Source organism: Entelurus aequoreus, linkage group LG05, assembly GCF_033978785.1.
Source record: "Entelurus aequoreus isolate RoL-2023_Sb linkage group LG05, RoL_Eaeq_v1.1, whole genome shotgun sequence".
Classification (NCBI taxonomy): Eukaryota; Metazoa; Chordata; class Actinopteri; order Syngnathiformes; family Syngnathidae; genus Entelurus; species Entelurus aequoreus.
In genome coordinates, this window is record NC_084735.1 from 18,665,005 (window position 1) to 18,692,940 (window position 27,936).

Here is a 27,936-nt window from a genome sequence, read left to right on the forward strand (position 1 = left end):
ATCTGGAGAAATCACTGCACGTAAGCAGCTAAGCCCGTGACCTTCGATCCCTCAGGCTGTACTGCATCAGTGTGTAAAGGATATCACCACATGGGGTCAGGAACACTTCAGAAACCCACTGTCAGTAACTACAGTTGGTCGCTACATCTGTAAGTGCAAGTTAAAACTCTCCTATGCAAGGCGAAAACCATTTATCAACAACACCCAGAAACGCCGTCGGCTTCGCTGGGCCACAGCTCATCCAAGATGGACTGATACAAAGTGGAAAAGTGTTCTGTGGTCTGACGAGTCCACATTTCAAATTGTTTTTGGAAACTGTGGACGTCGTGTCCTCCGGACCAAAGAGGAAAAGAACCATCCGGATTGTTATAGGCACAAAGTGTAAAAGCCAGCATGTGTGATGGTATGGGGGTGTATTAGTGCCTAAGACATGGGTAACTTACACATCTGTGAAGACGCCATTAATGCTGAAAGGTACATACAGGTTTTGGAGCAACATATGTTGCCGTCCAAGCAACGTTACCATGGACGCCCCTGCTTATTTCAGCAAGACAATGCCAAGCCACGTGTTACATCAACGTGGCTTCATAGTAAAAGAGTGCGGGTACTAGACTGGCCTGCCTGTAGTCCAGGCCTGTCTCCCATTGAAAATGTGTGGCGCATTATGAAGCCTAAAATAGCACAAGGGAGACCCCCGGACTGTTGAACAACTTAAGCTGTACATCAAGCAAGAATGGGAAAGAATTCCACCCGAGAAGCTTAAAAAATGTGTCTCCTCAGTTCCCAAACGTTTACTGAGTGTTGTTAAAAGGAAAGGCCATGTAACACAGTGGTGAACATGCCCTTTCCCAACTACTTTGGCACGTGTTGCAGCCATGAAATTCTAAGTTAATTATTATTTGCAAAAAAAAAATAAAGTTTATGAGTTTGAACATCAAATATGTTGTCTTTGTAGTGCATTCAATTGAATATGGCTTGAAAAGGATTTGCAAATCATTGTATTCCGTTTATATTTACATCTAACACAATTTCCCAACTCATATGGAAACGGGGTTTGTACATATTGTGTTATCAAATGTGTCTTTAATTATTTTTAATGTGAAATAAGGGCCACAAAGGTTCATGAGGAAAACAAATGTGATCATTAATTTTATTTGTGAAATAGTTAAATTGTTACTTAAATTAAACGGAATCAAATTAAATGGTGGCAGATAATAATGCAATTGAAAAATGATAAACAAAAAATATGTTTAACTGTGCAATAATAAAAGAGTTACATACTGTATGTATCTTTCATTTTATATTGAAATAATGACACATTTAATAATATATTTATACATTTAATTCCAATTTTAATTGATTATTGACACATTTAAGTCATTATCTAAGGTTTTATTTATTTCATTCCGACGTTTATTAAATAAATAAACAAATAATTAAGTCTTGATATACTTAAATTATGAAATAAATATGCATGATTTTACAATAAATTAAATCGTAAATATATTTGATTCAAATTTTAATTTATTCATGACACATTTAAGTACTATGTTTTGTATTTATTGATTGATTTCATTGTGTCGCATTTGACCCGTCATACACGGGTTCATTGACAACATAAAAAATTAAATAAATCTTGAAATACTTAAATGGCGGCAGATAAATAAAGCAATTGAAAAATGATTAACAAAAAATATGTTTAACTGCAATAATTAAGGAGTTACATATGTATCTTTCATTTTATATTGAAATAATGACACATTTAATAATATATTTATGCATTTAATTCCAATTTTAATTGATTATTGACACATTTAAGTCATTATCTAAGGTTTTATGTATTTCATGCCACCTCTTTTGACCCGTCATACACGGGTTCATTGATCTCTTATCTCTCTGACCTGATCCATGTCGCCACGCCCTCACGTTCCCTAAGATCCTCTTCATCGATCCATCTCACTGTCCCTTTATTTAAACTGTCCCGAGCTTTCAGCCGCTCTGCCCCACATCTTTGGAACTCTTTGCCACCAGACCTTCGTAACTTAGACTCAATATCCCTCTTCAAATCAAGACTCAAAACACACCTATTCCTGACTGCTTATTCATTGTAATCATCTTTTCTTCTCTATCTTTGTTGTTGTTATTATTGTTGTTTTTATCCAATTTGATTGTATTGTTTTGATTTTGTACGGTGTCCCCCAGAAAGGCTCCTTATAAATAAAATGTATTATTATTATTATAAACAATTCATTAAATCTTGAAATACTTAAATTATGAAATAAATATGCATGATTTTACAATAAATTAAATCATGTATATAGTTGAGTCAAATTTTATTTTTTTATGACACATTTAAGTAATAATTTTAGTACTTATTGATTTACTTAATTATGTCCCATTTGACCCTTCATACAGGGGTTCATTAATTACATAAACAATTCATTCAATCGTGAAATAATTAAATTATGAAATCAATATGCATGATTTTAAATTAAATTAAAGACACATTTATATATTTTATTCAAATTGTAATCTATGACACATTTAAGTCATTATTTTAGTATTTATTGATTTATTTAATTGTCCAATTTGACCCTTCATACCCAGGTTCATTATTAAATAAATAATTAAATTGTAAAATAATTGAATTATGAAATAAATATGCATGAATTTACAAAAAAATATTTGAAGACCAATTTTTTATAGTAAAATACAATTTTAATTATTTATTGACACATTTAGGATCTTTGGTCTTATTTCATTCTGTCCAATTTGACCTTCCATACACAGGTTGATTCATACATAAATAAATAATGAACCAATGTTTGAATACTTTGTGTAAAATTAATGATTAAATTGCGAAATAATAATTTAATAAATACTAGAATATTCAAATGGTGAAATAATTTACTAGATGCTTGAATACAGATATATTTTTTACATTAAATACACGACGAATTACAATAAAATATATGTTAATCTATTTAAAGATTCATTTATTACATTCTGTCCTATTTAGCCCTCCATTCACAGGTTCATTAAATAATGAAATAAATCGTGAATTAATAAATTAAGTAATCAGATCGTGAAAGCAATCGTGAAATAATTATATAATTGATACAATATTTATATAATTAATTATTGTGAAATAAACAATTAAAGACACATTTGATTAAAATTTGATTCCAATTTTAATAAACGAACGCCAGCCACATAATGAGTGCTCTTACCTTGGACAATCAAGGTAACATTTTCCAAGTTCAAAAAAATTCCAGGAATTCCCGGGTTTTTCTAAAACCCTATTTCCACATCTTCCTGGACAGTTTTCACAGTCCACAGTTTTCAACCCTTTTTGACGATTCCACCTTCAAAAACATTCCTCTCCGTTGGGACAACAAAAGTTAACACTTTTTGTTTCAGTAAAATGAACTGTTAAAGGTTAGTACTATTAGTGGACCAGCAGCACGCACAATCATGTGTGCTTACAGACTGTATCCCTTGCAGACTGTATTGATATATATTGATATATAATGTAGGAACCAGAATATTAATAACAGAAAGAAACAACCCTTTTGTGTCAATGGGGGAGGGAGGTTTTTTGGGTTGGTGCACTAATTGTAAGTGTACATAGTGTTTTTTATGTTGATTTAATTTTTAAAAAAATAAATAAATAAAATAAAATAAAAAACGATACCGATAATAAAAGAAACGATACTGATAATTTCCGATATTAGATTTTAAAGCATTTATTGTCTCTAATTATAACAAAAACATTTTTTTTTTTTTACAGGTACGATAATATCATATTTGTTGAATTACTGGATAATATCAAAGTTGAAAATGCATGCAATTGCATGCAGAAGTAGGGGTGACAAAAAAAGAGATTTTCGTATGATTTGTTAACGATTCTTAATCAATTTAAAAAAAAAAAATCTATAAAAATGATTATTCTTTTTAAAAAATCTGTTCTGTCCAGCCACTCCGGCAAATCATATTGTTGATGTAGATGAGGGGTGTCCAAACGTTTTTACCTGAGGGCCGCATTGGGCTCAAAATGCGTGTGTCTGTGTGTACATATTATGTAATTATGTATGTAAGCACAAACCCCAAAAGCAGTGAAGTTGTCACATTGTGTAAATGGTAAATCAAAACAGAATACAATGATTTGCTAATCCTTTTCAACTTATATTCAATTGAATAGACTGCAAAGACAAGATATTTCATGTCCACACTGAGAAACGTAATTTTTTTTTGTGCTAATAATCATGAACTTAGAATTTAATGGCAGCAACACGTTGCAAAAAAGTTGTCAGAGGGGCATTTTTACCACTGTGTTACATGGCCTTTCCTTTTAACAACACTCAGTAAACGTTTGGGAACTGAGGAGACACATTTTTGAAGTGGAATTCTTTCCCATTCTTGCTTGATGTACAGCTTAAGTTGTTCAACAGTCCGGGGGTCTCCGTTGTGGTATTTTAGGCTTCATAATGCGCCACACATTTTCAATGGGAGACAGGTCTGGACTACAGGCAGGCCAGTCTAGTACCCGCACTCTTTTACTATGAAGCCATGCTGTAACAAGTGGCTTGGCATTGTCTTGCTGAAATAAGCAGGGGCGTCCATGGTAACGTTGCTTGGATGGCAACATATGTTGCTCCAAAACCTGTATGTACCTTTCAGCATTAATGGCGCCTTCACAGATGTGTAAGTTACCCATGTCTTGGGCACCAATACACCCCCATACCATCACACATGCTGGCTTTTACACTTTGCGCCTATAACAATCCGGATGGTTCTTTTCCTCTTTGGTCCGGAGGACACGACGTCCACATTTTTCCAAAAACAATTTGAAAGGTGGACTTGTCAGACCACAGAACACTTTTCCACTTTGCATCAGTCCATCTTAGAGGAGCTCGAGCCCAACGAAGCCGGTGGCGTTTCTGGGTGTTGTTGATCAATGGCTTTCGCTTTGAATAGTAGTTTTAACTTGCACTTACAGATGTAGCGACCAACTGTAGTTACTGACAGTGGTTTTCTGAAGTGTTCCTGAGCCCACGTGGTGATTTCCTTTACACGCTGATGTCACTTTTGGATGCAGTTCCACCTGAGGGATCCAAGGTCGTGGGCATTCAATGTTACGTGCAGTGATTTCTCCAGATTCTCTGAACTTTGTGATGATATTACAAACCTTAGATGGTGAAATCCCTAAATTCCTAGCAATAGCTGGTTGAGAAATGTTGTTCTTAAACTGTATGACAATTTGCTCACACATTTGTTGACAAAGTGGTGACCCACTCCCTCCATCCTTGTTTGTGAATGACTGGGCATTTCATGGAAGCTGCTTTTATACCCAATCATGGCACCCACCTGTTCCCAATTAGCCCGTTCACCTGTGGGATGTTCCGAATAAGTGTTTGATGAGCATTCCTCAACTTCCTCTGTCTTTTTTGCCACTTGTGCCAGCTTTTTTGAAATATGTTGCAGGCATCAAATTCCAAATGAGCTAATATTGGCAAAAAATAACAAAGTTTACCAGTTCGAATGTTAAGGATCTGGTCTTTGCAGTCTATTCAACTGAATACAAGTTGAAAAGGATTTGCAAATGATTGTATTCTGTTTTTATTTACCATTTACACAACGTGACAACTTCACTGCTTTTGGGGTTTGTAAATCCTGTGCTATTGTTTCCAAGTAATGATTTGTTGAACTCATCACCCCTGATGTAAACGATCGTATCTGCTGTACAGATTTACTTTAGAAAAGAGAAATGTCTGACCCTAACCCGTTCTATATATATATATATATATATGCATGATTGGTTCTCCTCTCAAGATTGTATCGTATTATTCTTCAAAACACTAGAAACAATTACTAGGGCTGGCTGTCTTCCACTCAGGGTTTTCATAGTCTGATTCGTTAGATTTTGCCAATCGTTGACGGTCAGTCAAATCTTCAGCATCTTTCAAAGGGAAATAAACACATATGTCGTAGGGAAGTGTCTATTAATTAAAACGTTTTGCATATGGTGAATGTTTATATTCATCTTGGAGAACGCAAACCACCGGTTTAAGTAAATGGTGGTATTTCATTTTGAGCACGTAATAAAAAAGTTTGACATTCGGAAGTGGACTGGATTAGTTTTCGCAGAAGAAAAGGCAATTAATTGAACCTTGGTATGCAAAGTGATCGCTCTATCCGTGAGAAGAGACTACATGTTTAACTTAACGCCAACATTTAAGTTATGACCTACATCTGTTGTTTTCGAATACCTACACACGAACATCTCATTACATGGTCAGGTCGTATTCTCTTGAACTGGCACTCACCCACGAGACATGAGCGGGGAATATAAAACTGTTGGTTTGGCTTCTCCAAGTTAGGAGAGTCCCATTTTTTTGACTTGACCTCCTCCAGGTACTACAGTCCTGTGTAATGGCGAGGAAAAGACGTTCTTAGGATCCTGGCTGCCCTGACTTTTGCTGCGGCGTACGTGAGACTCCTGCGAGAAATGGAGAATCATGTGCCTCTCAGTGCTTACCGTCGAGGACGTGGAAGACATCTACCTATTAGGAACCGTGATCGATTGGGCTGGGCATTGCCCTGGTGTATCGTCAAATTCGGAAGACGACGGCAGCCACTCAAGGAGCCCAAAGGCTGTTCGTTGCAATGGAAGGCTCGGGTAGGGCTGTGGGATCACAGACTGTGGCGATTTCTGAACTGAATCATAAGTTGGTTCACATCTTGGAGAGGCTTATTGAAATGCAAAAATTGGATATGAGAGCCGGCATGGACGATTAGAACAGACAAGGCATGGAAATGTCTGCTCGCTTGGAAAAACAACAATCCTAATCTAGGATTTGACTCCCTCGATTGGCCTTGACGCTGCTCACATGAACATCTCCTTACCTGGTCAGGTTGTACTCTCCTGAATTAACACACACCCAGACAGAGAAGGGGGGAATATAAGATGGTGGTTTGGTTCCTCCAAGTTAGGAGAGACACATTTTCTTAACCTGACCTCCTCCAGGAACTGCAGTCCTGTATAATGACGCTCACTTGTAATAAAGCAACTTTTGGTTCAGTAAAGCATCTCCGTCTCTTTTGATCCAGCCGCACTGCCGGACGAGGACGACAAGACCAGAAATACACATCAAAGACACCCCTAAAAATGACGCTCGAGTGTATCAGAACATTGCTTGTTGTTTCCGTCAAGTCATTTTAACTCAAAGCAAAGAGCAGTAAAAAACTGACACAATATCTTAATAAAACAGTCTTTAGAAAGTGTCACATTTATTAAATCTTATTTCCATGTATAAAATAAAGTTGTCTGCCACCATAAATAATATATTCCCAAGGATGTGGTAAAATACTAAAGTACAAATGTCAAATGGTGGCAGAATTGTTGAGTTTTTACACTTTATTGTGCAAAAATACACCAAGAGCAGAAACAGACTTAATGAAACTAGCTGTACATTAAAAATAAAGTCCCTTAAAACAGTTGTGTCTGTTCTTCCAGACTCGTACAGTGTCCACACTATCAACAGAACATAATGACTGTCAGTGTAAAATGTAAACATACGTTTTTATAAACAGTCTTGGCAGAGGAAAACATTTTAGAGTCTTTGAGGGAACTGTGCCAGTGCCAACACGTTATACTGCGACGTTCCCGTGCACCTTCACATCTGTCAACATCACGGAACGTCTGGAAAAAGGAGGCGCCAGTGGTGACATTTCCAACGGTCAGCGTCAGTCTTACTCAGGTCGAGTACTGCTGCTGCTCCACCCACTGCTGCACCAACTGCTGTTGTTGTAGTTGCTGCTGCACCCACTGCTGTTGCTGTTGTAGTTGCTGCTGCTGCTGCTGCAGCTCCCACTGCTGTTGTTGCTGCTGCACCCACTGCTGTTGCTGTAGTTGCTGCTGCTGCAGCACCCACTGCTGTTGTTTTTGCTGCTCCACCCACAGCTGTTGCTTTTGCTGCTCCACCCACTGCTGTTGCTTTTGCTGCTCCACCCACTGCTGCATTTGTGGGTTCATCCACCCCATTGCCAGGGGTATGGTAAAGTCGTAGATCTGGACCGGCAGTTCTTTTGATGCTTCATTAGGATTTAGTCTTTCACATGTTGTGTTATCGTTATTAGGCACAGTGCACCCTGCAGCAGGATTTGATTTGCAACCACCCAAATCTGACAGCCGAGTTTCAGTAGGACTTGCTATAGTATCAATGAGCTCATGGTTTGACTCCATATCCACACCATTTGCCGAAACTGTACTTTGATGCAGGGAACCCTCTGTGCGATCCGTACTGCCTTGAGACTGTGGTATCGGAGCAAACTTTGGTTCGGTCCTCACACAAGCGTCACCCAACAGGTTCTTGTATTCAAAACCTTCCAGTAAGGCCAAAGGTTTTTCTCGTACAAACTTATGCTCCTGTGATGGACTACCTGGCTCGATATGTCCGCTGTCCTGTTTGTACGGCTCAGATGTTGTGGACGGATTAGTTTTAATCTTAAAACTTGTTGAACTCCTACTTTCAGATTTGAAACTTGTGGCAATAGTCTGCACAGACATTGAGCACCACATATTTGATGTAGTGTCAGAAGGTTTGGTAACAGAATTGTCAGTAATACCAGCAATGTGTTCCTTAGAGTCCAATTTTGTGTCCGATTTCAGGATGTTTACCACAGAGGCCTCTTGAACACCAGGAGTAATATCCCACAAAGAGTGAACAATGCTGTTGCGTGTGTATTTGGCTGGCTGAGGATCATCAACTTGGGTTTTATTGGTATACGTTCTGAGTTCACCGAGAGATTGATTACCTTTTCTCTTCCTGGTAAGAAGGTATTCATCTTGACGAATTGCTGAACCGACAGTTATGGGGGAATTTGAGCTTGACAGTTTCTCAACAATGGGAATAGATCTGAATTCTGAGAGTGTCGATTCCGATTTCTGTTGGACTTTTGGAGATGCCTTTGAGATGGGAACAGCACTTACAGGAGATCCACAGGCCATGAGTACCAATTCACTTTTAACTTGAGAAATAGGCAGAATCTTGGGCACAGGACCAATATTTGCAGGCGATCTGCAATCTGATACCATAGTTTCATCTTTCACTTGAGCATTAGGTAGCGTTTTGAAGCGCTTGTCCAGATCTCTATTAACTACTGGTTCTGCGAACATCTGTTCATTTTTCAGTTGAGGCAGTGTCTTGGAGATGGGAGCACCACTTATAGGTGATCTGGACTCAGAGAATACCAATTCATCTTTAGCTTGTTGAGTACCAGACGGTGTTCTTGAGATAGGTGCAGACATTGAAAGGGATCTAGACCGCGACACACTGGGTTCATCTTTCACGTGAAAAATGGGTGGCGTTTTTGCAAGAGAATCCGCAGATACAGGCACTCTGCCTTCTGTAAAGAGTTCATCTTTCACTTGCAAACTAGGTGGTGTCTTGGAGATAACACCATGAGGAGTTACAGGACATCTGGACTTAGAAGGTATCAGTCCATCTTTCACTTCCAAACTAGGTGGCGTCTTGAAGATAACACCAGGAGTTACAGGACGTCTGGACTTAGAATGTATCAGTTCATCTTTTACTTGAAAACTACGTGGTGTCTTGGCGATAGCACCACAAGTTATATGACATCTGGACTCTGAGGATATCAGTTCATCTTTCACTTGCAAACTAGGTGGCGTCTTGGACAGAACACCTGGAGTTACAGGACATTTGGACTCAGAAGGTGTCAGTTCATCTTTCACTTGAAAACTAGGTGGTGTCTTGGAGACAACACCAGGAGGTACACAAGATCTAGATGAGAGCGTCAGTTTATCCTTCACTTTAAAAATTGGAGGTGACTTGGAAATATAACCGGAGGGTCCCGGTGATCTGAACTCTGAGGGAATCAGTTCATCTTTTACTTGACAAACAGGTGTTTTGGGGATAGGACTTGAAAGAGAGCTTCTGTGGTTCTCTTGATGTTGGAGGGACATGCTAGCTGCAGAGTGCGAAGGCTCAGCAGAAGCAACTCCACTCACATTCAAATGTCCGATCTGTTCTTTTGATTTTTGGCTCCCTTCCAAGAGAGAAAGTGGAGAATAAACACAATGGAAGTGTTATTTTGCTTGCAGGATACAATCAAATCATTATGGTAGCCATTATTTTTGACACACGAAAGAATGAGGAGAAAATTGAAGATTGCAAAAAGATAGGATTTACCCTTTAGTTGCGATGTGACGATGGGCTTACATACCAAACTCTGCTTCTTCCCGTTCTGTAGCGCATCAAGAGCTTTGAACAACAGAGATTAACAGTTGATGCGGTGTTTGCGCAGAACCAATCACAAGAGGCGTTTGCTGCTACCTTTACTGAATGGAGCTGTTAAAACATAGTCATACAGGTCTTGAAAGAGAAAGCACACCTTTGAAAGAGAGAAAAGCAGCAATTAGCAATGTATGCATGTTTTTCCCCCATTGCAATGCATTAGTGACATGCACATTAAAACTACCTTTGCATCCATCTTCTTAAAATGCTCTTGTTGGGAGACTCTGTGTGCTACGTCCTTTAGGAGATCAATTTTTTTGTCCTCTGGCAGATCCTTGTCATCCCAAAATGTGTCCATAAACTGAGGATAATTCTTTAGCTGTGAGAAAATTATAATTTAACTATGCGGAAGCAACAGCGTCCACACTTTGACTCTGCGAACCCTTACAATGTATTTCAGCTGGTGCTCTCTGCCAAATACATGCTGGCAGATGTCACTAACTGAGAGTTTCTGACTGCAACTCTCGCACAAGTAGAGCGAATCTCCAGCCTTTCCACGACACTCGTACACAGACGCCAGACCTGATCAGAGTATTTTTTATAGTTAACGTGACTGCTTTACAGCAAGGGTTAATACAAGAGATGTGCTTACCCACCTACGATTGGCTGGTTGTACGGTCCCCTCACCCACAAAAATGTACTCAAGTTACTTGCTTTGCCTGCGACAAGGTAATTAATCAGACATGTTCTCTAAATGGTTGCTGTGGTAAAAGCAGGACCTACCTGAAAACACGGGCACTTGAGGATCAGAGCATCCCAGGTTACTTTCTGGGTCTTTTGATGCTTTCTGCATACTAGTCTGTCTATCAGCATTCTGACAGCTTCCAACTGGATTGCACACTTTTGTGTCTGAAGCACGAGGTGGGTCCAGTTCCAGCAACGCTGATGGTGAGCGCCTATTAGAGCCTTCTAGAAACTGCTGTTCTGTAGTCACTGAAGCAGGAGGCGGGCTTAGTTCAAGCAACACAGATGGTGAGTGCCCATTCGAGCCTTCTAGATTCCGCTGTTCTGTGGTCACCGAAACAGGAGGAGGGTTAAGATCCAGCAACACAGATGGTGAGTGCCCATTTGAGTCTTCTAGACTCCGCTGTTCTGTGGTCACAGAAGCGGGAGGCAGGTCCAGCAACACTGATTGTGAGCACCTATGAGAACCTTCAAGATTGTGCTGTTCTGTGGTCACTGTAGCAGGAAGAGGGTCCAGTTGCAGCAATATTGATGGTGAGTTCCTATTCAAGCCTTCTAGATTCCGCTTTTCTGTGGTCACTGAAGCAGAAGCCAGAAACACAGAGGTTAACCGGCTATTACAACTTTCTGGAATAGTGTCTGTGTAGCCACAATCTCGCTCTGCAATCTCCTGCTGTTGTCTGCACCCAGATGTATCTATTTCCATCATTGATTTGGTTGCACGAGTGGGGTCCAGGTCAGTGAATGGAACAGCATCACTGGCATGTACAGCTTCCATGTCTAATGCATGTTCTAATAAAAAAAAACATGCTAAAGTATAAGAGGGGCGACACTTATATGATGAGGGAAAGGAACATCTTAAACCAAGCGTATTTGGTACTTACTAGGATGTAGGGCTTTGTTGTTTTCAGTGTCGGCCTCCATTATGTCCTCAAACTTGTCTTGTTGACTGTCTGGAAAAAAATGGCGGTCTGAGTCTGGCAGTAAATAGGTTGTTTATACAATGCAGTATCTGTAGAGTACATGTGCAGATCCTCTAACAAAAACAATTACCATATTCAGGACTTGAAACGTCCTGTGAGGAGGTGGATGAAAACGGTCGTCTTAAAACAAGTGAAGTGCCACTACTGGAAGATGATGACACGCAGAAGTGATTCTCTAATCTGTATAAAGCTGAATGGAGAAAAATTATTATAATAGAGTCTGGCAAATACTTCTATTTAATTTATTTTACCTTCGGCCTCCGGAAGACCGGACAGCTCGTTGTATTGGCCATTTGTCACTTTTCTTGTCTAACCAAAAGACACAACCAAAGCACATCTTTTGGAATATCGTGACACCAAACTAAGTTAAAAAACAAACTCACCTGAATGTACCGTTGTCCCAAACACTTCTCCACCTCAGCCATGCAGACCCCAAACTTCTCCAGGTTGATGCCTGCCAGCTGCTCGTCACTCAACTCTGGGAACCTCAGTTTCTTTTATGGACGAATTAAAAACACAGTCAACAATTGATAGCACTTTGACTTGAATATGGCATACTTTTAATAATATACGCACCACATAGTTATACTGGTGAATGTTTTCCATTGGGTGACTGGACCGTTCCAATCGAATGCGGCACAGAGTGCAATAGGATTGCTTCCTTCCATCACTGGTAACTACAATTATGTAGCTTAAGCCTAAAATCAAGCAAAAAACTAAACAAATAACTGTTCTTTTGACCCATTGGCTAAATGGAAAAACAATTTACTTACCAATTTTAGGAACAGTTCCAGTTGGCTTCACATTGCAAAACAATGGCTTGGCTGTGCTTGCAGGTCCTGCATGGGGGTTACACCTCTGAAGAGATGGTTGTGCTTCAACATTAGACCCCCCAGTGCTCTTCAAATGTACATTCTCACCAGAGGATGCTCCAAGATTGACCCTGGTGCACGATGTGTTCTCTGAACATCTCCTTGCCCTGTGTGCAGTTTCGCAAGTGACTTCTTGCACGCTCCTGTGAACTGGTAGAGCTTCAGCTGATAAGACCACGGTTTCTGTTCTGTCTTTTGGTGCTTTGTGTAATGATAGAAACACTGTGGATGGAGCTTTAGAGATTGAGCTGGAATTTGTTGAAGCACAACTGGCAATAGATGCTGTCAATTTGGTGGCGCTTGCCGGTGCAGTACATTTATAAGTTGTTGCAGACATGATGGTGGTTGCGGTTACATTGGGTGTTATTGTACAACTAGTGGGCAACGATGTAAATTTAGAAATTGTCCCAGACTTTGAGGTGGTTGTCATTGCACTGGGGGTTGTTACAGCTCTTGAGGGTTTTGTAGTACATCTTGTGGTAGGTTTTGTAGTGCTAGTGGTGGCCACAGTAAATTTAGATGTAGGCTTGGTGGTATTAGTGGCAGTTGCAGTAAATTTAGAGCTTGCTGCAGCAGATGCTGTGGATTCGGCACCACAGACGGTGCTGGGTGCTGAGGTCTTAGTGGTGCTTGCAATAGATTTTGAGATGGTTGCAAGTACAGAAGACTGATTGGTTTTTACCCCATTAAGGGTGCTTGTGGGATAATTGTTAGATGAGGAGTCATGTCCTCTCAAGTTGGGCTTACTTTCAGTGAACATAGTGGAGCTGGGTAAGGTTTGGTGGACATTTGCAGTCAATGCGGTGGCGTCTGTCAACTTGGTTGACTGGCTGGTAGTGAATCTAAATGTACCTGCTGCAGGTGTTGGTAATTTGGACGTAGTCATTTTGGTCAACGTTGTCAATTTGGTGCCTGATGTGGTTTTAAATGTAATGTTGGGATCAGGTTGAACAAAGAAAGTCACATGGGCATTTTGAGGCTCAGACTTCAGGGTATTTTCCTGCTTAATATCCTGCTGGGCTTCACGTCCCGAATTTGTGTCAGAGACAGAGGATGACAAGAAATAAGGTGGACATTTATTAAATAGAAATAAATAAACCTTAACCAGTGAAGATAATAAAATGATTATAAAAAGTATCATACTACCATACCTTCACTGATCACAGTTTGCACTGCTTCCTTCTTGACAGTTGTGGTCCCCATCTTCAGCGTTTCTTCACATGATGCGTTCTCGTTGGAGTTGAGACGTCGTCTCTTATGGGCTATAGCATTGTCAAGAACTATTGTCTCTTGTGTCATACGCAGCCTTTTCTGGTTACCGCCTTGGCTTGCAGACATCTGAACATCTTCGCTCTGTTCTTGTTTTGGCTCCACTTTAGCAGGGATGTGGGAGCTTTTTGGCTTCTCCTTACTTGTTTGCTCCTCTGTCTTCTTAGAAACCTCTGCTGCTTTTACAATGCAGCCTTTATCAGGTGTGCCAGACTTGCTCCCTACAGACTTTTGCAAATGTTTGTTTTGACTATTGTCTGGAGGCTTTTGAGGAGGCGTTGCAATCTTCCAGTTCTTTGATATTGGAGTTTCTTTAGGGACTTTAAGCATACACAATGTTGACAATTAGTTCGATTAGTCATTGCTTTCAAAAATATCGCACATTTCGTCATACATAGCACACATCACTTTCTAAGTTTGGTATAAATATTGTATTTGTAAGGTAAAATGGGAACATGCCCCCTAAACTTTAAGAGACAACTTTTGCTTTCAACAACACTTTTACGTAACTGACAAATATGCCATCACGTTGAGAAGATTCTGAATGCCTTCCGTTTCTACTACATGTTGAAGCGTTTGGCCTGACTTACCCAACGTTTGTCTCGGTATGACTGCAGGAAGAAAGTCACCTTTGTCTTCCTTCCGCTTTGCATCTTTAAGGATTATGATTGTTGGAAGAAAACAGTGAAGCAACAGTGTAAATACACAAGTATTATGAAACCATTACCAAGTTCCACATCAACTATAAAAATCAGTGAGTGAACAAATAGCTTTATTGTAAATTCAAAGAGTCACCTTTGTAGAAATCGCAAGGTTCTTTGATGGGCCTCTTAAATTTCACTTTCTGTGAAAGGAGTTAAGGTAAGATTGTAGAATTGACATAATAGGACAGTCTTGTTTATAATACCTGTATATGTGATACACCGTGAAGGTGTGCGGCCTTCCTTGCCAGATCCAGCAGTATCGTCCTATCGCAAGAAGAGGTCAGCGAACCAGGGAGAAATTTCCCCTTCACAGACAGAAAAAAGCCCATCCCCACATAAATTAAGCTTTCAACTGAATACAGTGACATTGTGCAAATGACAAACTTACGAGAAACATCTTGACGTGTTCCGAGCTGAAAATGTGAGCAAAGCATTCAGTGTCCGACAGCCGCTTCCGGCACAGCAGACACGAAGCCACCGTGACTTCACGGGACTGGTCGTAGGAGTCGTGCATCACCAGAAACTCGCACCCTGTGATCGTGATGTCAAGGTGGCGTGAAATGACAGCTCATGCCACCCAATGCAGCTGAAATTGGTGATACACTTTTACTCACCCAACAGTGGAAAATTGTTGTGTTCGCTTAACACTTGGCACGGCGCAACTGAAGAGAGATTGAAATATATTTAGATGAAAATGCTAGGTTAAGGGGAAAAAAACAAGGTCCATACTACATCCACAAAGGAAGTATATCAACATGTGTTTACCCTTATGTTGCAGGACAGCTGCATGGTCAGGCTTGAGTCTTTCCAGCACTGAAAATTGAACAATGAAAATGACTCCAGTAGTATTCTCTAGTTAGTTACGAGTCAACTCTGGACACATACCAGTCTTGTAACTTGACGAGCTGAGGCTACTCAAGACCGAGGCGGGTAAATCCAGCACCTGAGGGAGGAAAACTCTTCAAGATGACCGAGACTTAAATGCTTCCTTTTTATTTAAAAAAAACAAAAAACTATTGGCTTTTTACCTGAATAATTTTCTGACACCATTCCCTTTCGCTCACTTCCATCGCCACCATTGATTTCAAGAACTTCTGGCCTGGAACTTCTTGCCAACCAAAAGGCAGTCGCAAGGGATTCAGATACAACTAAAAAAATATATTTATGTTTAGCACCATTTCATTTAATTGTTTCCACAGTTGTTTAAGTGGTTTAGCAACAGTACACGACCATCAAGAGTCATATTTAGTGTCATCTCTCTGAACCAAAAAAAACAAAAGAGCTTACTAGTGTTTGTATAAGGTGTTTTGGTGAGGACAAGTGGTTTGGAAGCAGTGACTTGGGAAAAGCATCTTCGCAAACAAAACAGACACAAATGGGTGTGGCCTCCTTTGCTTCTGTGCTGTAACAGATCACCACCTGGGAGGTGTCTAAAAAAGACATGTTTAATCAGCTAATGTTGCCAAAACCATTTGATCGAAATGGACAACGAAGCAAAAGTGGTGAGTTTAATTGATCGTCACCTGCAGCAGAGTCCAGGAGGCGTTCACTGAATAAATCTTGATGGGGTTTCTGATCTAACGGACAAGACAAGAAGCATCTCCCATCACACAGACTGATCTGAATGTTAAATCCTTCAAACTATCTGTGCTGTGCTACAACAACCTTCTGCACTTGTAGCCATTGCATTGTGGTTGCAAGCGTTGGTGCTCTGTTCTGTAAAGTAAGGAAACCATTTAATCACATTTATTTCAAATTGGACTGAGGCAATGAGACAAGCTATTTACCCTGGCTCCAGAGTTTTTTCATCACCTGGGGATAAAAAACAAAACAAAACAAAAAAAACACCGTTAAAAGTGGCATCTAATGATACAAACTTGGATTTTTACGACAATTTTCTGTATTGACGCACTGTTTTGTGTTTTTCAGTTTGCACGTGCTGAAAATAAAGGTCTGCTAACTGAAATGAGTAGTCACAGTTCTGCAAAGACAAAGGTGATTAAAAAAACAGAGCATTCAACACATTGGTGTCCTTAAAATGCACACTTTTCCACTGCACCGTATTTTCAAATGAATGCAGTTGTACTTGTTATTGATGCTTTTCCATTGGACTTCGTTTTCATTAATATATCACAATATATCGGTGACGTAAACCACAGCTGGTTATTCAGTGGTGACAACATTTTAGTTCATGTAACTAGAAATGACAAAACTCCGATCACAGGAAACAGACTTAGCTCAGACGCAGCAGTATCGCACACTCTAAAGTCTTACATTTACTGCAACATTCAGTTTTGTTCCTACCATCAGTCACCTCTGGGATAAAAATCAGTCTTGCAGTGACCAGCATAGGAGGAAGTAAATAAAGAAGACCATTGTTTTCCTCCATTGTTGTATGTTTACATTCCAGTCTTTGTTATATGCCGAGTGCCCAAAACCTGCTGTGAACGGAGCAATTACCGTGCATTGGAAAAAGTTCCCAAAAAGAAGAATGCCTTTTACCTGACAACGTATGGTGTGTGGCACAGCAGAAATATCTGACAGAAGAAACACAATCACAATTGATACATCCATACCATTGTAAGTGTACAACAATGATAACAAATGGAAATGGTTCGATGGCCAAAAGTATTGAAGTTGTATCCCTTTCCCCATTAATGATTATGAAACCAGACCAAGAGCAATCAAATCAAAGATTTACGAGCACATTCCCATGACATAGAAAAGACCCAACACAGAATTCTTTGCTTTACAGTGGACTACAATTGTAGAGAACCAAGAGGCTTAACGACATTTTGCACCACTGCTCATTCAAACTTGAAAAAGCTCCATGAAACCACCTAGAATCTCGACCTAAAACTGTGGGTGGGAACTTGTCACACAGCTAAAAACTCCCAGTTGATTTAGCCTTCCATCCATCTTCTTCCGTTTATCCGAGGTTGGGTCATGGGGGCAGCAGCCCAAGTACAAAACACCAGAGTTCCTTTCCACAGACATTTCTGCTAGCTCCTCTCAGGGGATACAGAGGCATTCCAGGCCAGCTGGGAGACAGAGCCTCTCCAATGTGGCATGGGTATTCTCCGTGACCTACTCATTGTCAGGTTGTGCCCTGAACAACTCCCCAGGGAAGCGTCCAGTGGGCATCATGACCAGATGCTCAAACCACCTTACCTGGATCCTCTCAATGTGGAGGAGCAGCAAATTTACTCTGAACTCCTCCCAAAAACCGAGGTTTTCATCTATAGCTAAGGGAGAGCCCCGCCACCTGATTTGTTTTGGTCGTTTATACCTTTGATTTTGTCCTTTAGCCCACAACCCTAAGCTCATGACCATAGGTGAAGATAGGAACGTAGATCAACCGATAAATTCAGAACTTTTGCCTTCCAGCGTCGATCCTTCACCACGATGGACCGATACGGAGTCTGCATCAAGGCAGATGCCGCACAGATCCACCTATCGATCTCACAATCCTGAGTCCCATGAGCCAAAAGGACCTGATAGGACTGCTTTTTCAGTTTGACAGCAACCCTCACTGTTAGTAAATGGTAAATGGTTGTACTTGTATAGCGCTTTTCTACCCCTTTTTAAGGAGCCCAAAGCGCTTTGACAGTATTTCCACATTCACCCATTCACACACACATTCACACACTGATGGCGGGAGCTGCCATGCAAGGCGCTAACCAGGACCCATCAGGAGCAAGGGTGAAGTGTCTTGCCCAAGGACACAACGGACGTGACTAGGATGGTAGAAGGTGGGGATTGAACCAGGAACCCTCAGATTGCTGGCACGGCCACTCTCCCAACTTCGCCACGCCCCTAGTGACCATCAACAAACTGCCCAAGCAAATGCTGGAGGCCACAGCTTAATGGAGCCAACAAGACCTCATAATCTGTAAATAGCAGAGATAAAATCCTAAGGCCTCAAAACTGGACACATTTGCACCAAGAAATGTTGTCCTTGAAAATGATAAACAGATTCAGTGACAAAGGGCAGACTTGACGTAGGCCAGTGGTTCTCAAACTTTTTTTGTCATCCCCCACTTTGGACAAGGGGGAGTTTTCAAGCCCCACCTGCCCCCATCACCCCAACAGAACGCTAATGCCAAGCTTAACATTTTCAAATTTATCGAACATCAAGTAACATCAAGTTTTATACATTCAAACTCAATAACATAAGATAAAATCAAGTTCAATAATAAATAAAATAACTGTGCAGCTGTGGTATAACTTGCATCAAGTTCAATATCAAATAAAATAACTTGCATTAATTCAATAATAAATAAAACAAAAGTGTTATAACTTGCATCAAGTTCAATAATAAATCAAAAAAAGTGTTAACTTGCATCAAGTTCAATAATAAATAAAAAAAAGTGTTATAACTTGCATCAAGTTCAATAATAAATCAAAAAAAGTGTTAACTTGCATCAAGTTCAATAATAAATCAAATAAGTGTTATAACTTGCATCAAGTTCAATAATAAATAAAACAAAAGTGTTATAACTTGCATCAAGTTCAATAATAAATCAAAAAAAGTGTTATAACTTGCATCAAGTTCAATAATAAATAAATAAAAGTGTTATAACTTGCATCAAGTTCAATAATAAATCAAATAAAAGTGTTATAACTTGCATCAAGTTCAATAATAAATCAAATAACTTGCATCAAGTTCAATAATAAATGAAAATAAAAGTGCCACTTTGCAATCTTTGCCAAAAAAAGGAGGACAGGGCAAGTGAACATGAGTTTTACAGTACTCCAGCATTAGTGGCTGCAATGAGCCTGTTTTGCACTGCACAGCTTTTCAAATCAGGGTTGCAGGCTCGACACTGCCACTGTTAAAACCTCATTGAATTCGGGGCTGAGCTGCCTTGACGCGAGTGCTTCCCGGTGAATGACACATTGTGTCCAATGCGCATTTGGCGCAACCCTCTTTGTTAGAGCCTGCAGCCCGTTTCTTGACTTTGCCATGCGCGCCATCAGAGCAAAAGCCCACACAGTTTTCCCATTTAAGGTCGTGTTCTTTGAGGAAACTGTCCATTATCTTGAACAGCTCATCAGCAGTGGCTCTATTTTTTATGTATTTGCAAAACAGCAAATCCTCGCACAGTGACTCGCCATTCACAAAGCTTCCGCTTAGCCCCGCCCCCATTAGTTTCTGTTGCTGTCTGTCAAACTTTCGCTCCTACCTAGAAATGTAAAGCATACAGGAAAAATAAGTAATTTACATTTATCTATATAGCGGATTTCACAGACAGAATCACAAAGTGATTTCCAGTGTGTATAGAAAATGAAAGCATAGTAAAAAAAAAAAATCAAAGAATATAATAATAAAAAAATTTAAAAAAATCAAAGTGAAATTTCCTCCCGTTCCCCGCGCCCCACCTGTCATGTCTCTATTCCCCACCAGTGGGGCGCGCCCCACACTTTGAGAAACGCTGACGTAGGCCAACGTTGAACAACGAACAGGCTTGACTTACTGCCGGCCATAAAAACCAGGCTCCTGCTGCGATTGTACAAACACCGGATAACACATTATAGCATGCCAAGGATCCCATATTCCTGAAGCAACACTCCTCTGCTAAAACTGCTAGAGGAGGGCCGTAGATCGAGAGGTGTGGGCTTCTTTACGGAGACTGCAGACCCCATGACCCGGAACCAGATAAGCAGAAGAAGACTGATGGATGGAGTAAAGTTAAATATCTCAATGCCCTGCCAGTCTGGAGAGAAAAAAAAACTATTTACCTTGTCGCGATCCCAGAAACACTCTATTTTTTTACACTAAACCTTTTTTGTTAGTGTGAACTTTTTGGTAATAACTCAAGTTAACATACGTTGTTAACACCTTTTGCGGTGCCTACAGTGACTTACGAGTTCAATTCGGTCTATGACCAACCTCGTAAACTCATGTAAAACACTTATCTGAAATTGAAATCAATTTGGCCTTCCCAAAAGACCAATTTTACAATGCAACAATACCGTACTTTAAAAAAACATGAGAAATATTGTTTGAAAAATATTACAATAGATGTACCACAACTTACAGTAGTTTTATGAAATATTGTCTAGCATTTACCCTGTGGAGCAGACTTTTAGGTGTCTCCTACAGGCTACTTCTTTATCATTAACAATAACAACAAGGAAATAATTAATGCTGCACACCGACGTCTTTGACTGACGGACCGTAAGTCAGAGTTCACAGCAAGCGATATGTATGTCTGTGTACCAAAGGTATTGCTTGACTGTCTAGTTTGTAGAGTCAGAATTAAAACACTTCAGTTTCTACACATTTTTATAGATAAATATTCTTCATTTGGACAATTGTGGTTTGCTGGCCACAGAAGAATGCTGCAGCTTGTGGGATGCGGACTGACAGTGCAGCGGTCAGACTGACTAGCCGTGTCGGTTAAACACTAGGACATTTTGTGTTTTTTCTGATTCTGTCAGCCCCATCTTCCTCTTTCGCAATAATTTTCTAATTTCCGGTGGTTGGAGGGCAGGATTGTGTCAATCACTGGATATGTGCTGTAGACAAATATTACTTCAATGCTCATAACTGAAATGATAGCTAATATTAGCAATTTAAAGCATTAAAAAAAAAAAAGCAGAGACAGCTCGTATTTTAAAAATCCTTATATGTTGAGGTACCACTGTACATTGTGTGGTCTTTCAAAGAAACACTGAAAATGTACTTATTACAATGCAATATTCCAAGAAAGTTATACATTACGGCCTGAACATTTGAGTGAAACCTTGATCATACTTCAGAACTCCCTCTGAAGAAGATTTCCACCCTTCGAGACATGATGCACAACACTAAAATTACAGAGGATGTCAAATGCCGCAAATTAGAGCCAGCCCTCAAACATCCAGGGGTCCTAAGCAGTACGACCTTTGAGAAATGGTAGTGTGTTTGTAGAATTAATTCTAACAGGTTGCCTACACTTATTTGATAGCTGGCTTGCCAGTTCAGGTCAAACATCATTCAACCATATGATGCAGATGTTTGGGTGTGAGAGGGGGTAAAGCATCCGCTTACTTCACTTTATGGGAGGGCCGGCTCTCGACGCAATCAAAGCTTGTGAATGAATATGGTCATACCCAATTTCCCCGCAGGTTTGATGCATGTTTTCAAGCTGCTTCCATCTTTTTTCTTTGCGATGGACTCCAGTTTGTTCAAAGCTGCAAGGCCAAGAAAACCTCAGTCAAGCTACTTTGTGAGAAATTCTACACAGGTTTGTCAAAGATAAAAGACACCCACCATCTTCGTAAGAGTGGAAATTGACTGATACAAAAATATCAGGCTCCAGACTCAGTCGCTGTAACACAGTATCACGTCAGCAAGAAAACAAAAAAAAGCAAGAAAACTGGAGCCAATGTGCACCAAGCTTAGGTCTCAACCTTCATGTTGGCCCGTGCAGGTCCTTGAAGCTTCTCCGCCTGCTTTGCCAAATTTAGCATCATGGACATGAAACCCTCTGAGTAGTCCCGATAACACTGATTAGACACCAAAGTGGAGGGGTGCCAGGCTTTCTGCACAAACAATGACATCACTTTAGTTCTACTGTGACGCAACACTAGGAAACCACTTGAGTAAAATCCTTGTCAAGCTTTAACTGCTCTAAAATCAGTTTCTCACTTTGGTGGTCTAACACAAAGCCAGATAAATGAGGACGCCAGACACTTTGGGAAGTTCTTGAAGGCACATTGAGCCAATTTCCACCAAACAGTCCTCAAATGCAGAGTGTGTAGATTGGTGTAGATTGGTCGCCAACAATACTTGTCCAAAATATGCTAACTAAATGATTACAAAAAAATATCTAAAGTAGTGCGAGTTTGTTAATTTGGCCAATCAGCGGAATCTTAGAACTTGGTGAAAATTTGCCTTTGTTGCACATCAGAACATATTTTTTTCAAAAGAAAATCTTGAAAGAAAAACATTTGCATAATTTACATCCCAATTATGCACAACCAAGGGGGCATTATTGTTAATTGCAGGGTTATCGCTACTTACAAAGAAACTATAGATGTGGTCAAAGCTAAGGATGTGTTTGATGACGGTGTGGGCAGCCAGCGTCAGTTTGCAGAGGGTGCAAAGGTAGTATGTCCTCTCAGTCTGTCCCTTACAAATGCATTCGACAAGGTGCTGCATGCCTACAAGACAAAGTTTGTAAATGGTTGGGCAAGCACACTAAACAAGTTTTAAAAAGACAGACACTATGCGGTCCAGTGACTATGACTGGATTTTGACACCACATGTCTGACAGACCAATTCACTATGTGTTTTAAGAGTCTTCATTTTGTGGGTCAAATCAACTTTGTGCAAACTAACCAGCTTTTTAGATTCCGATGTTAACCCGTAAGCTCATCACAGAACTCATGAATTAGGATCTAGCTTTCCGTTCAAAGGGTCCCGTCGTAGTAGAGTCTTACCCGGCTGCTCCCCGATGAGGCTCTACTCAGCTGGATGGCGAGGCAATTCACCTAACTCTCACTACCCGTCTTTGGTTCAGCGCCTACCCTGGTTCATCTTGTGGCCGACTCGGCTGAGAAGCCTATCTGTTAAAGCCGAGCTGAACACCACACCCCGCTGTTTTGGATAGCTTGCCTCTAATGAATCTTGGCTCTTGTTACTGGCTAGGATAGATTTGAGGTCTAGGAGTAGAAAGCCCTACAGGACATATGTTAAGTGGAAATTGATTTAGAGCAACCTTTCAAAGCTAGTTGTGTTATACACAGGATTCCTAACATTTTACGTCATGAACGTATTGGCACGAAGAACGATAAAATCTTTGAATATAAATTTTTAGAATAGTTTTTATTGCATGCTCAATTTGGTATAAACATAGCACAGCGTCAATCACAAAATAAATGCATAAAATTGATAAGTTTCAAATTCATTCTAAATTTGGTCTCACTCCTCTTACTGTGCTGGATTCTTTGGGGAATTTCCTAATAAAGCGTCTGTTTGGAGTGAGCTAAGTGACTTGCAGGATCAGGTCGACCACACCCAAACTCTGGCTGCTACGCAGAAGAGGAAGCACGGAGGCTCAGCGACTGCCGAGGGCAAAGGATGTCCGCTGGTATTAGCGTTGACCAATCTCGTGATGTCCTCGACTGCAACTGTGAGGAGGTACCACTCCACCTTACCAGCCAGGCTGGGTCGGCCGGACACTCCCGTCAACACCAGGAGTGTAATTGTCGCTGAGTCACTCCATTCGATCGTAATTCAAACTCTTGTCCTCCGAGTGTAGGATCAAAATAATTTCTCTTGCTGCTCAATAGCAGGGGGAACCAGATGAAAAAGAGTCTCTTTCGCCTGATTAGTCCTTCTTGGATTTTTGGAGATATTGTCCAAGCAAGGGAGAGGTCTCTTTGTCTTCCATCCGATGGCGTGGTCCAAGCCATATCCCGTATTTTGTCTGTGTCTATGCCTTTTTAAACCCTACTCTGCTCGGGCTGGCCCTAGCAAGTCAAGGTGCATCTCCTAACCAATCATGTTTTTTTTTTGGTTTATTATATGTACACCAACAATCCTCATGCCTGTATTTTTTGTAGTCCATTTTCCTTCTTTATAGCTTTAATGTAAGCTACCTCCCTACATGGGTGTAAAAATAGCTAAACTAAACAGGAATGGCTACTGGTTCCAAAAGTAGCCAGGCTACTGGGAAATGCAATTACCGGTAATCTACGCATCGTCGCTACTTGTAACACGCTCCCGCGCACATCACTAGCCCTCATCTGAGACCAGCCTCCTGAACAGCTGCTGCAACAACCACTTTGTATCAACAAATCATTTTTGTGCAAATGTCTCAGGGTAGCTCATCTGCTTGTGGTCAACTTTATCGGGGGTCTCAAAGGACTACAGTTTATCATCCAAATCAACTTGAGTGGGCAAATTCTCACATTTGATGGCATCTGACACTTTGAAAAGGTGTTGTGTTCATGGATGAATCCTGATTTTCACTGTACATAAATGGCTGATAGCATGTATAGCGTTGTGCAGGTGAGCGGTTTGTTGACGTCAACGTTGTGGATCAAGCGGCCTATGGTTGTGGTATGGACAGGCGAAGGTTATGGACAACACCATTGTATTTTCGTTGATTGCATTTTATGAAATGCACAAAAGATAGGCGGACGAGAGCCTGACATCCATTGTCGTGCCATTCATCTGCAGCTATGCCTTCATTTTGTAGCATGATTAAGCACGGTGCTATGTTGGAAGAGTCCGTGGACAATTGCAAATTCAGTGGTCACCCACATTTGTTTGAAACCGGATTCAGATCTCAAGATTTTGAATTACATGCTTGTTGCATTTACAATGCCATGACAAACATCCGCTGCTAAAATGTTGATTTGGCCAGTGACTGCGTATGCTGCGTCCATAGAGGTGCCATACCATTCATCATCGGCATCGCAGTCTCGGAAGACCATTGATTTCCTGTGCCTCGGAGTCAGGTCTTGTCGCAGCGTCTCCTGTGGCTGTGTAGGCCAATTCGTGAGAGACATTCCCGGCCGCAGATGTTACATATCCAGACCGGTCCCATAGATGTTGCCGGTGTCGCAGAGCCCTGTTTCTTTCTCTTTGTCCTCTTAGCCTCATGGTGTTGGGCCAGGGTGGTTTCTGACTTGAGCAGCCCGCTGCGGAGTGCCTGCTGCCACTGAAGGCGGTCCTGGGCTGCATCTTCCCAGTTGTCGGGGCTGATGTCAAAAGACTTGAGGTCTTGTTTGCAGACGTCCTTGTAACGCAGCTGGGGAGGGCCAATCTGCCTCTTGCCAGTTGTGAGTTCAGCATAGAGGATGTCCTTCGGGATTTGCCCATCGTCCATCCGTCGGACATGGCCCAGCCAGCGGAGACGTCGCTGCCTCAGTAGGGAGCACATGTTGGGAAGCTGTGCTCTTTCCAGGACTGAATGGTTTGTGATCCTGTCCTTCCAGGTGATGCCCAGTAGACGCCTAAGGCAGTGAAGATGGAAGATGTTTAGCCGCTGCTCTTGGTGAGAGTATAGGGTCCAGGTTTCACTACCGTACAGTAGAGTGCTGGTGACACAGGCTCTGTCCACCTGCACCTTAGTATGGATAGTGAGCTTGCTGTTTTCCCATACTCTCGCTGTACGCTTCCCAAAAGTTGACGCAGCTTTTCAGATGCGACCACTGAGTTCGGCCTCGAGTGACAGGTTGTCGGTGATGGTGGAACCGAGGTAGGTGAAGGTGTTTACAACTTCCAGGGTGTAGTTGTTGATGGTGATAGAGGGGGGTGGTTCAGTTCCCTGTCCCATCGTCTTGGTTTTGCTCAGACTGATGGTCAGGCTGAAGTCCTGACAGGCTTTGGTGAACTGGTCCATTAGGGTTTGCAGGTGCTCCTGGGAATGTGCTACCACTGCTGCGTCGTCAGCAAACAGCATGTCCCGGATGACGTGTGGCCCGACCTTTGTTTTGGCTTTCAGACGGGCATGGTTGAATAGTTAACCGTCTGTCCTTGTGTGAAGGTAGACTCCTTCAGTTGCTGTACCAAATGCTTGGCGCAGGAGGAGGGAAAAGAAGATCCCAAACAGGGTGGGCGCCAGCAGGCATCCCTGCTTGACACCACAGCACATTTTGAAGGGGTCTGATGTGGACCCATCAAACTGGATGGTGCCATGCATGTCGGTGTGGAAGGACTGGAGGATGCAAAGGAGTTTGGGGGGGACAGCCTATTCGTTCAACCAGCTGAAAGAGGCCACTCCTGCTCACAAGGTCGAAAGCTTTCGTAAGGTCAATAAATGCCATGTACTGGTTTTCTCTGCTCTCTACACTTCTCCTGCAGCTGTCTCAGAGAGAAAATCATGTCAGTGGTAGATCTTCCTGCTCTGAACCCTGCCTGAGGTTCTGGGTATATTTTCTCAGCGAGAACCTGGAGTCTATTCAGTGCAACTCTGGCAAAGAGTTTGCCGGTAGTGCTGAGTAGAGGGATACCACGGTAGTTGTTACAATCACTCCTGTCTCCCTTAATCTTGTACAGGGTTATGATGGTAGCATCCCTCATGTCCTGTGGGACAGCACCTTCACTCCAGCACAGACCGAGGAGCTTGTGAAGTTGGTCGAGGAGAGCAGGCTTTCCACACTTGAGGATTTCAGCTGCGATTCCGTCACTGCCAGGTGATTCACCGCATGCTAGGCTGTCAATCGCTTTGCTTAGCTCCTCAGTTGTTGGTTCCATGTCCAGTTCTTCCATTACAGGTTGACACTCAACATGGCAGAGGGCTGCATCGGAGACAGTGTTGTCGCTAGCGTAGAGTTCGGAGTAGTGTTCTACCCAGCGGTCGAGTTGTTTAGAGCGGTCAGTGATGATTTCTTCCAGAGCCGATTTTAGCAGAGCAGTTGTGTGGTGTGATGGTCCATGCGCCTTTTTGATGCCGTCGTACATGCCTTTGATGTTACCGGAGTCAGTGGCTGATTGGATGTTGCTGCAAAGCTGTAGCCAGTAGCTGTTAACACAGCGACGGGAGGCATTCTGCAGTTTCTTCCTTGATGCCCTGAGAGCATGTAGAGTATTGTCACTCGACGTGCATTTGTAGTTGGTAAGGGCGATACGCTTTTCTTCCAGTATCGGTGCCAATACAGATGCATTGGCTTCGAACCAGTCATTGGACCTTCGCAATCTTTTGCCAAAAACCGTTAGGGCCATGGTGTGGATGGTGTCTCGTAAGTAGGGATGATACTCGAAACCGGTTTTCCCGGTTGTTTGATAAGAAAAGAACCGAGTCCTCGGACTCGAATCCCTTTTTGAGAACCGGTACCCGTTATCGAGACCACTGTAGTAAAGGAAAAGAGTTGATTCTTTATTTGAATCCCATCCCGACCAGAAATGCTCCGTGGGACATCACAAGAAATGACATCACGTAGCTCAGTCATTAGGCGCAGATAGTGAAAGCAGGAAAACAATGGACGGGAAAAAGCGCTCCAAGGTGTAATTAAGTTAAAAACAAAAGCTATAATCCATCGAATAACTTTACTGATGAACACTTTTACGACCAACCGGAAACATAGCAACCAGGCTAGCAACGCACCTCCTTTACGGCAGCTGTCGCAACGTTCTTAAAACAACCGCAGCACATACGTATATATA

At 41.5% G+C, this 27,936-nt stretch overlaps 1 protein-coding gene across 9 annotated transcripts in view; it reads right to left on the reverse strand.

The window, feature by feature from the left end:
• Nucleotides 1–7,279: 7,279 nt before the first annotated feature.
• LOC133650251 (uncharacterized) overlaps nt 7,280–27,936 on the reverse strand; it is a 34,745-nt gene continuing 14,088 nt past the window's right edge. The window contains exons 11-44 of one of the 9 annotated variants that reach the window (XM_062047286.1): nt 22,843–22,982; nt 22,230–22,361; nt 22,090–22,147; nt 21,930–22,010; nt 17,334–17,368; nt 16,744–16,812; nt 16,619–16,643; nt 16,497–16,547; nt 16,355–16,408; nt 16,119–16,261; nt 15,860–15,979; nt 15,717–15,774; nt 15,597–15,644; nt 15,446–15,493; nt 15,220–15,362; nt 15,035–15,136; nt 14,923–14,971; nt 14,718–14,780; nt 14,010–14,447; nt 12,760–13,878; nt 12,563–12,684; nt 12,370–12,480; nt 12,238–12,295; nt 12,057–12,176; nt 11,888–11,956; nt 11,655–11,813; nt 11,472–11,582; nt 11,043–11,327; nt 10,916–10,978; nt 10,708–10,841; nt 10,504–10,638; nt 10,359–10,416; nt 10,215–10,286; nt 7,280–10,071 (exon numbers count right to left, since the gene is read on the reverse strand). In XM_062047286.1, coding sequence (XP_061903270.1) covers nt 7,757–10,071; nt 10,215–10,286; nt 10,359–10,416; nt 10,504–10,638; nt 10,708–10,841; nt 10,916–10,978; nt 11,043–11,327; nt 11,472–11,582; nt 11,655–11,813; nt 11,888–11,956; nt 12,057–12,176; nt 12,238–12,295; nt 12,370–12,480; nt 12,563–12,684; nt 12,760–13,878; nt 14,010–14,447; nt 14,718–14,780; nt 14,923–14,971; nt 15,035–15,136; nt 15,220–15,362; nt 15,446–15,493; nt 15,597–15,644; nt 15,717–15,774; nt 15,860–15,979; nt 16,119–16,261; nt 16,355–16,408; nt 16,497–16,547; nt 16,619–16,643; nt 16,744–16,812; nt 17,334–17,368; nt 21,930–22,010; nt 22,090–22,147; nt 22,230–22,361; nt 22,843–22,982 — 6,788 coding nt within the window. In that variant the 3' untranslated portion in view covers nt 7,280–7,756. Of the gene's footprint in view, nt 10,072–10,214; nt 10,287–10,358; nt 10,417–10,503; nt 10,639–10,707; nt 10,842–10,915; nt 10,979–11,042; nt 11,814–11,887; nt 11,957–12,056; nt 12,177–12,237; nt 12,296–12,369; nt 12,481–12,562; nt 12,685–12,759; nt 13,879–14,009; nt 14,448–14,717; nt 14,781–14,922; nt 14,972–15,034; nt 15,137–15,219; nt 15,363–15,445; nt 15,494–15,596; nt 15,645–15,716; nt 15,775–15,859; nt 15,980–16,118; nt 16,262–16,354; nt 16,409–16,496; nt 16,548–16,618; nt 16,644–16,743; nt 16,813–17,333; nt 17,369–21,929; nt 22,011–22,089; nt 22,148–22,229; nt 22,362–22,842; nt 22,983–27,936 lie in introns of all 9 variants that reach the window. The other 8 variants (XM_062047284.1, XM_062047283.1, XM_062047282.1 and 5 more) reach the window with 8 other exon arrangements.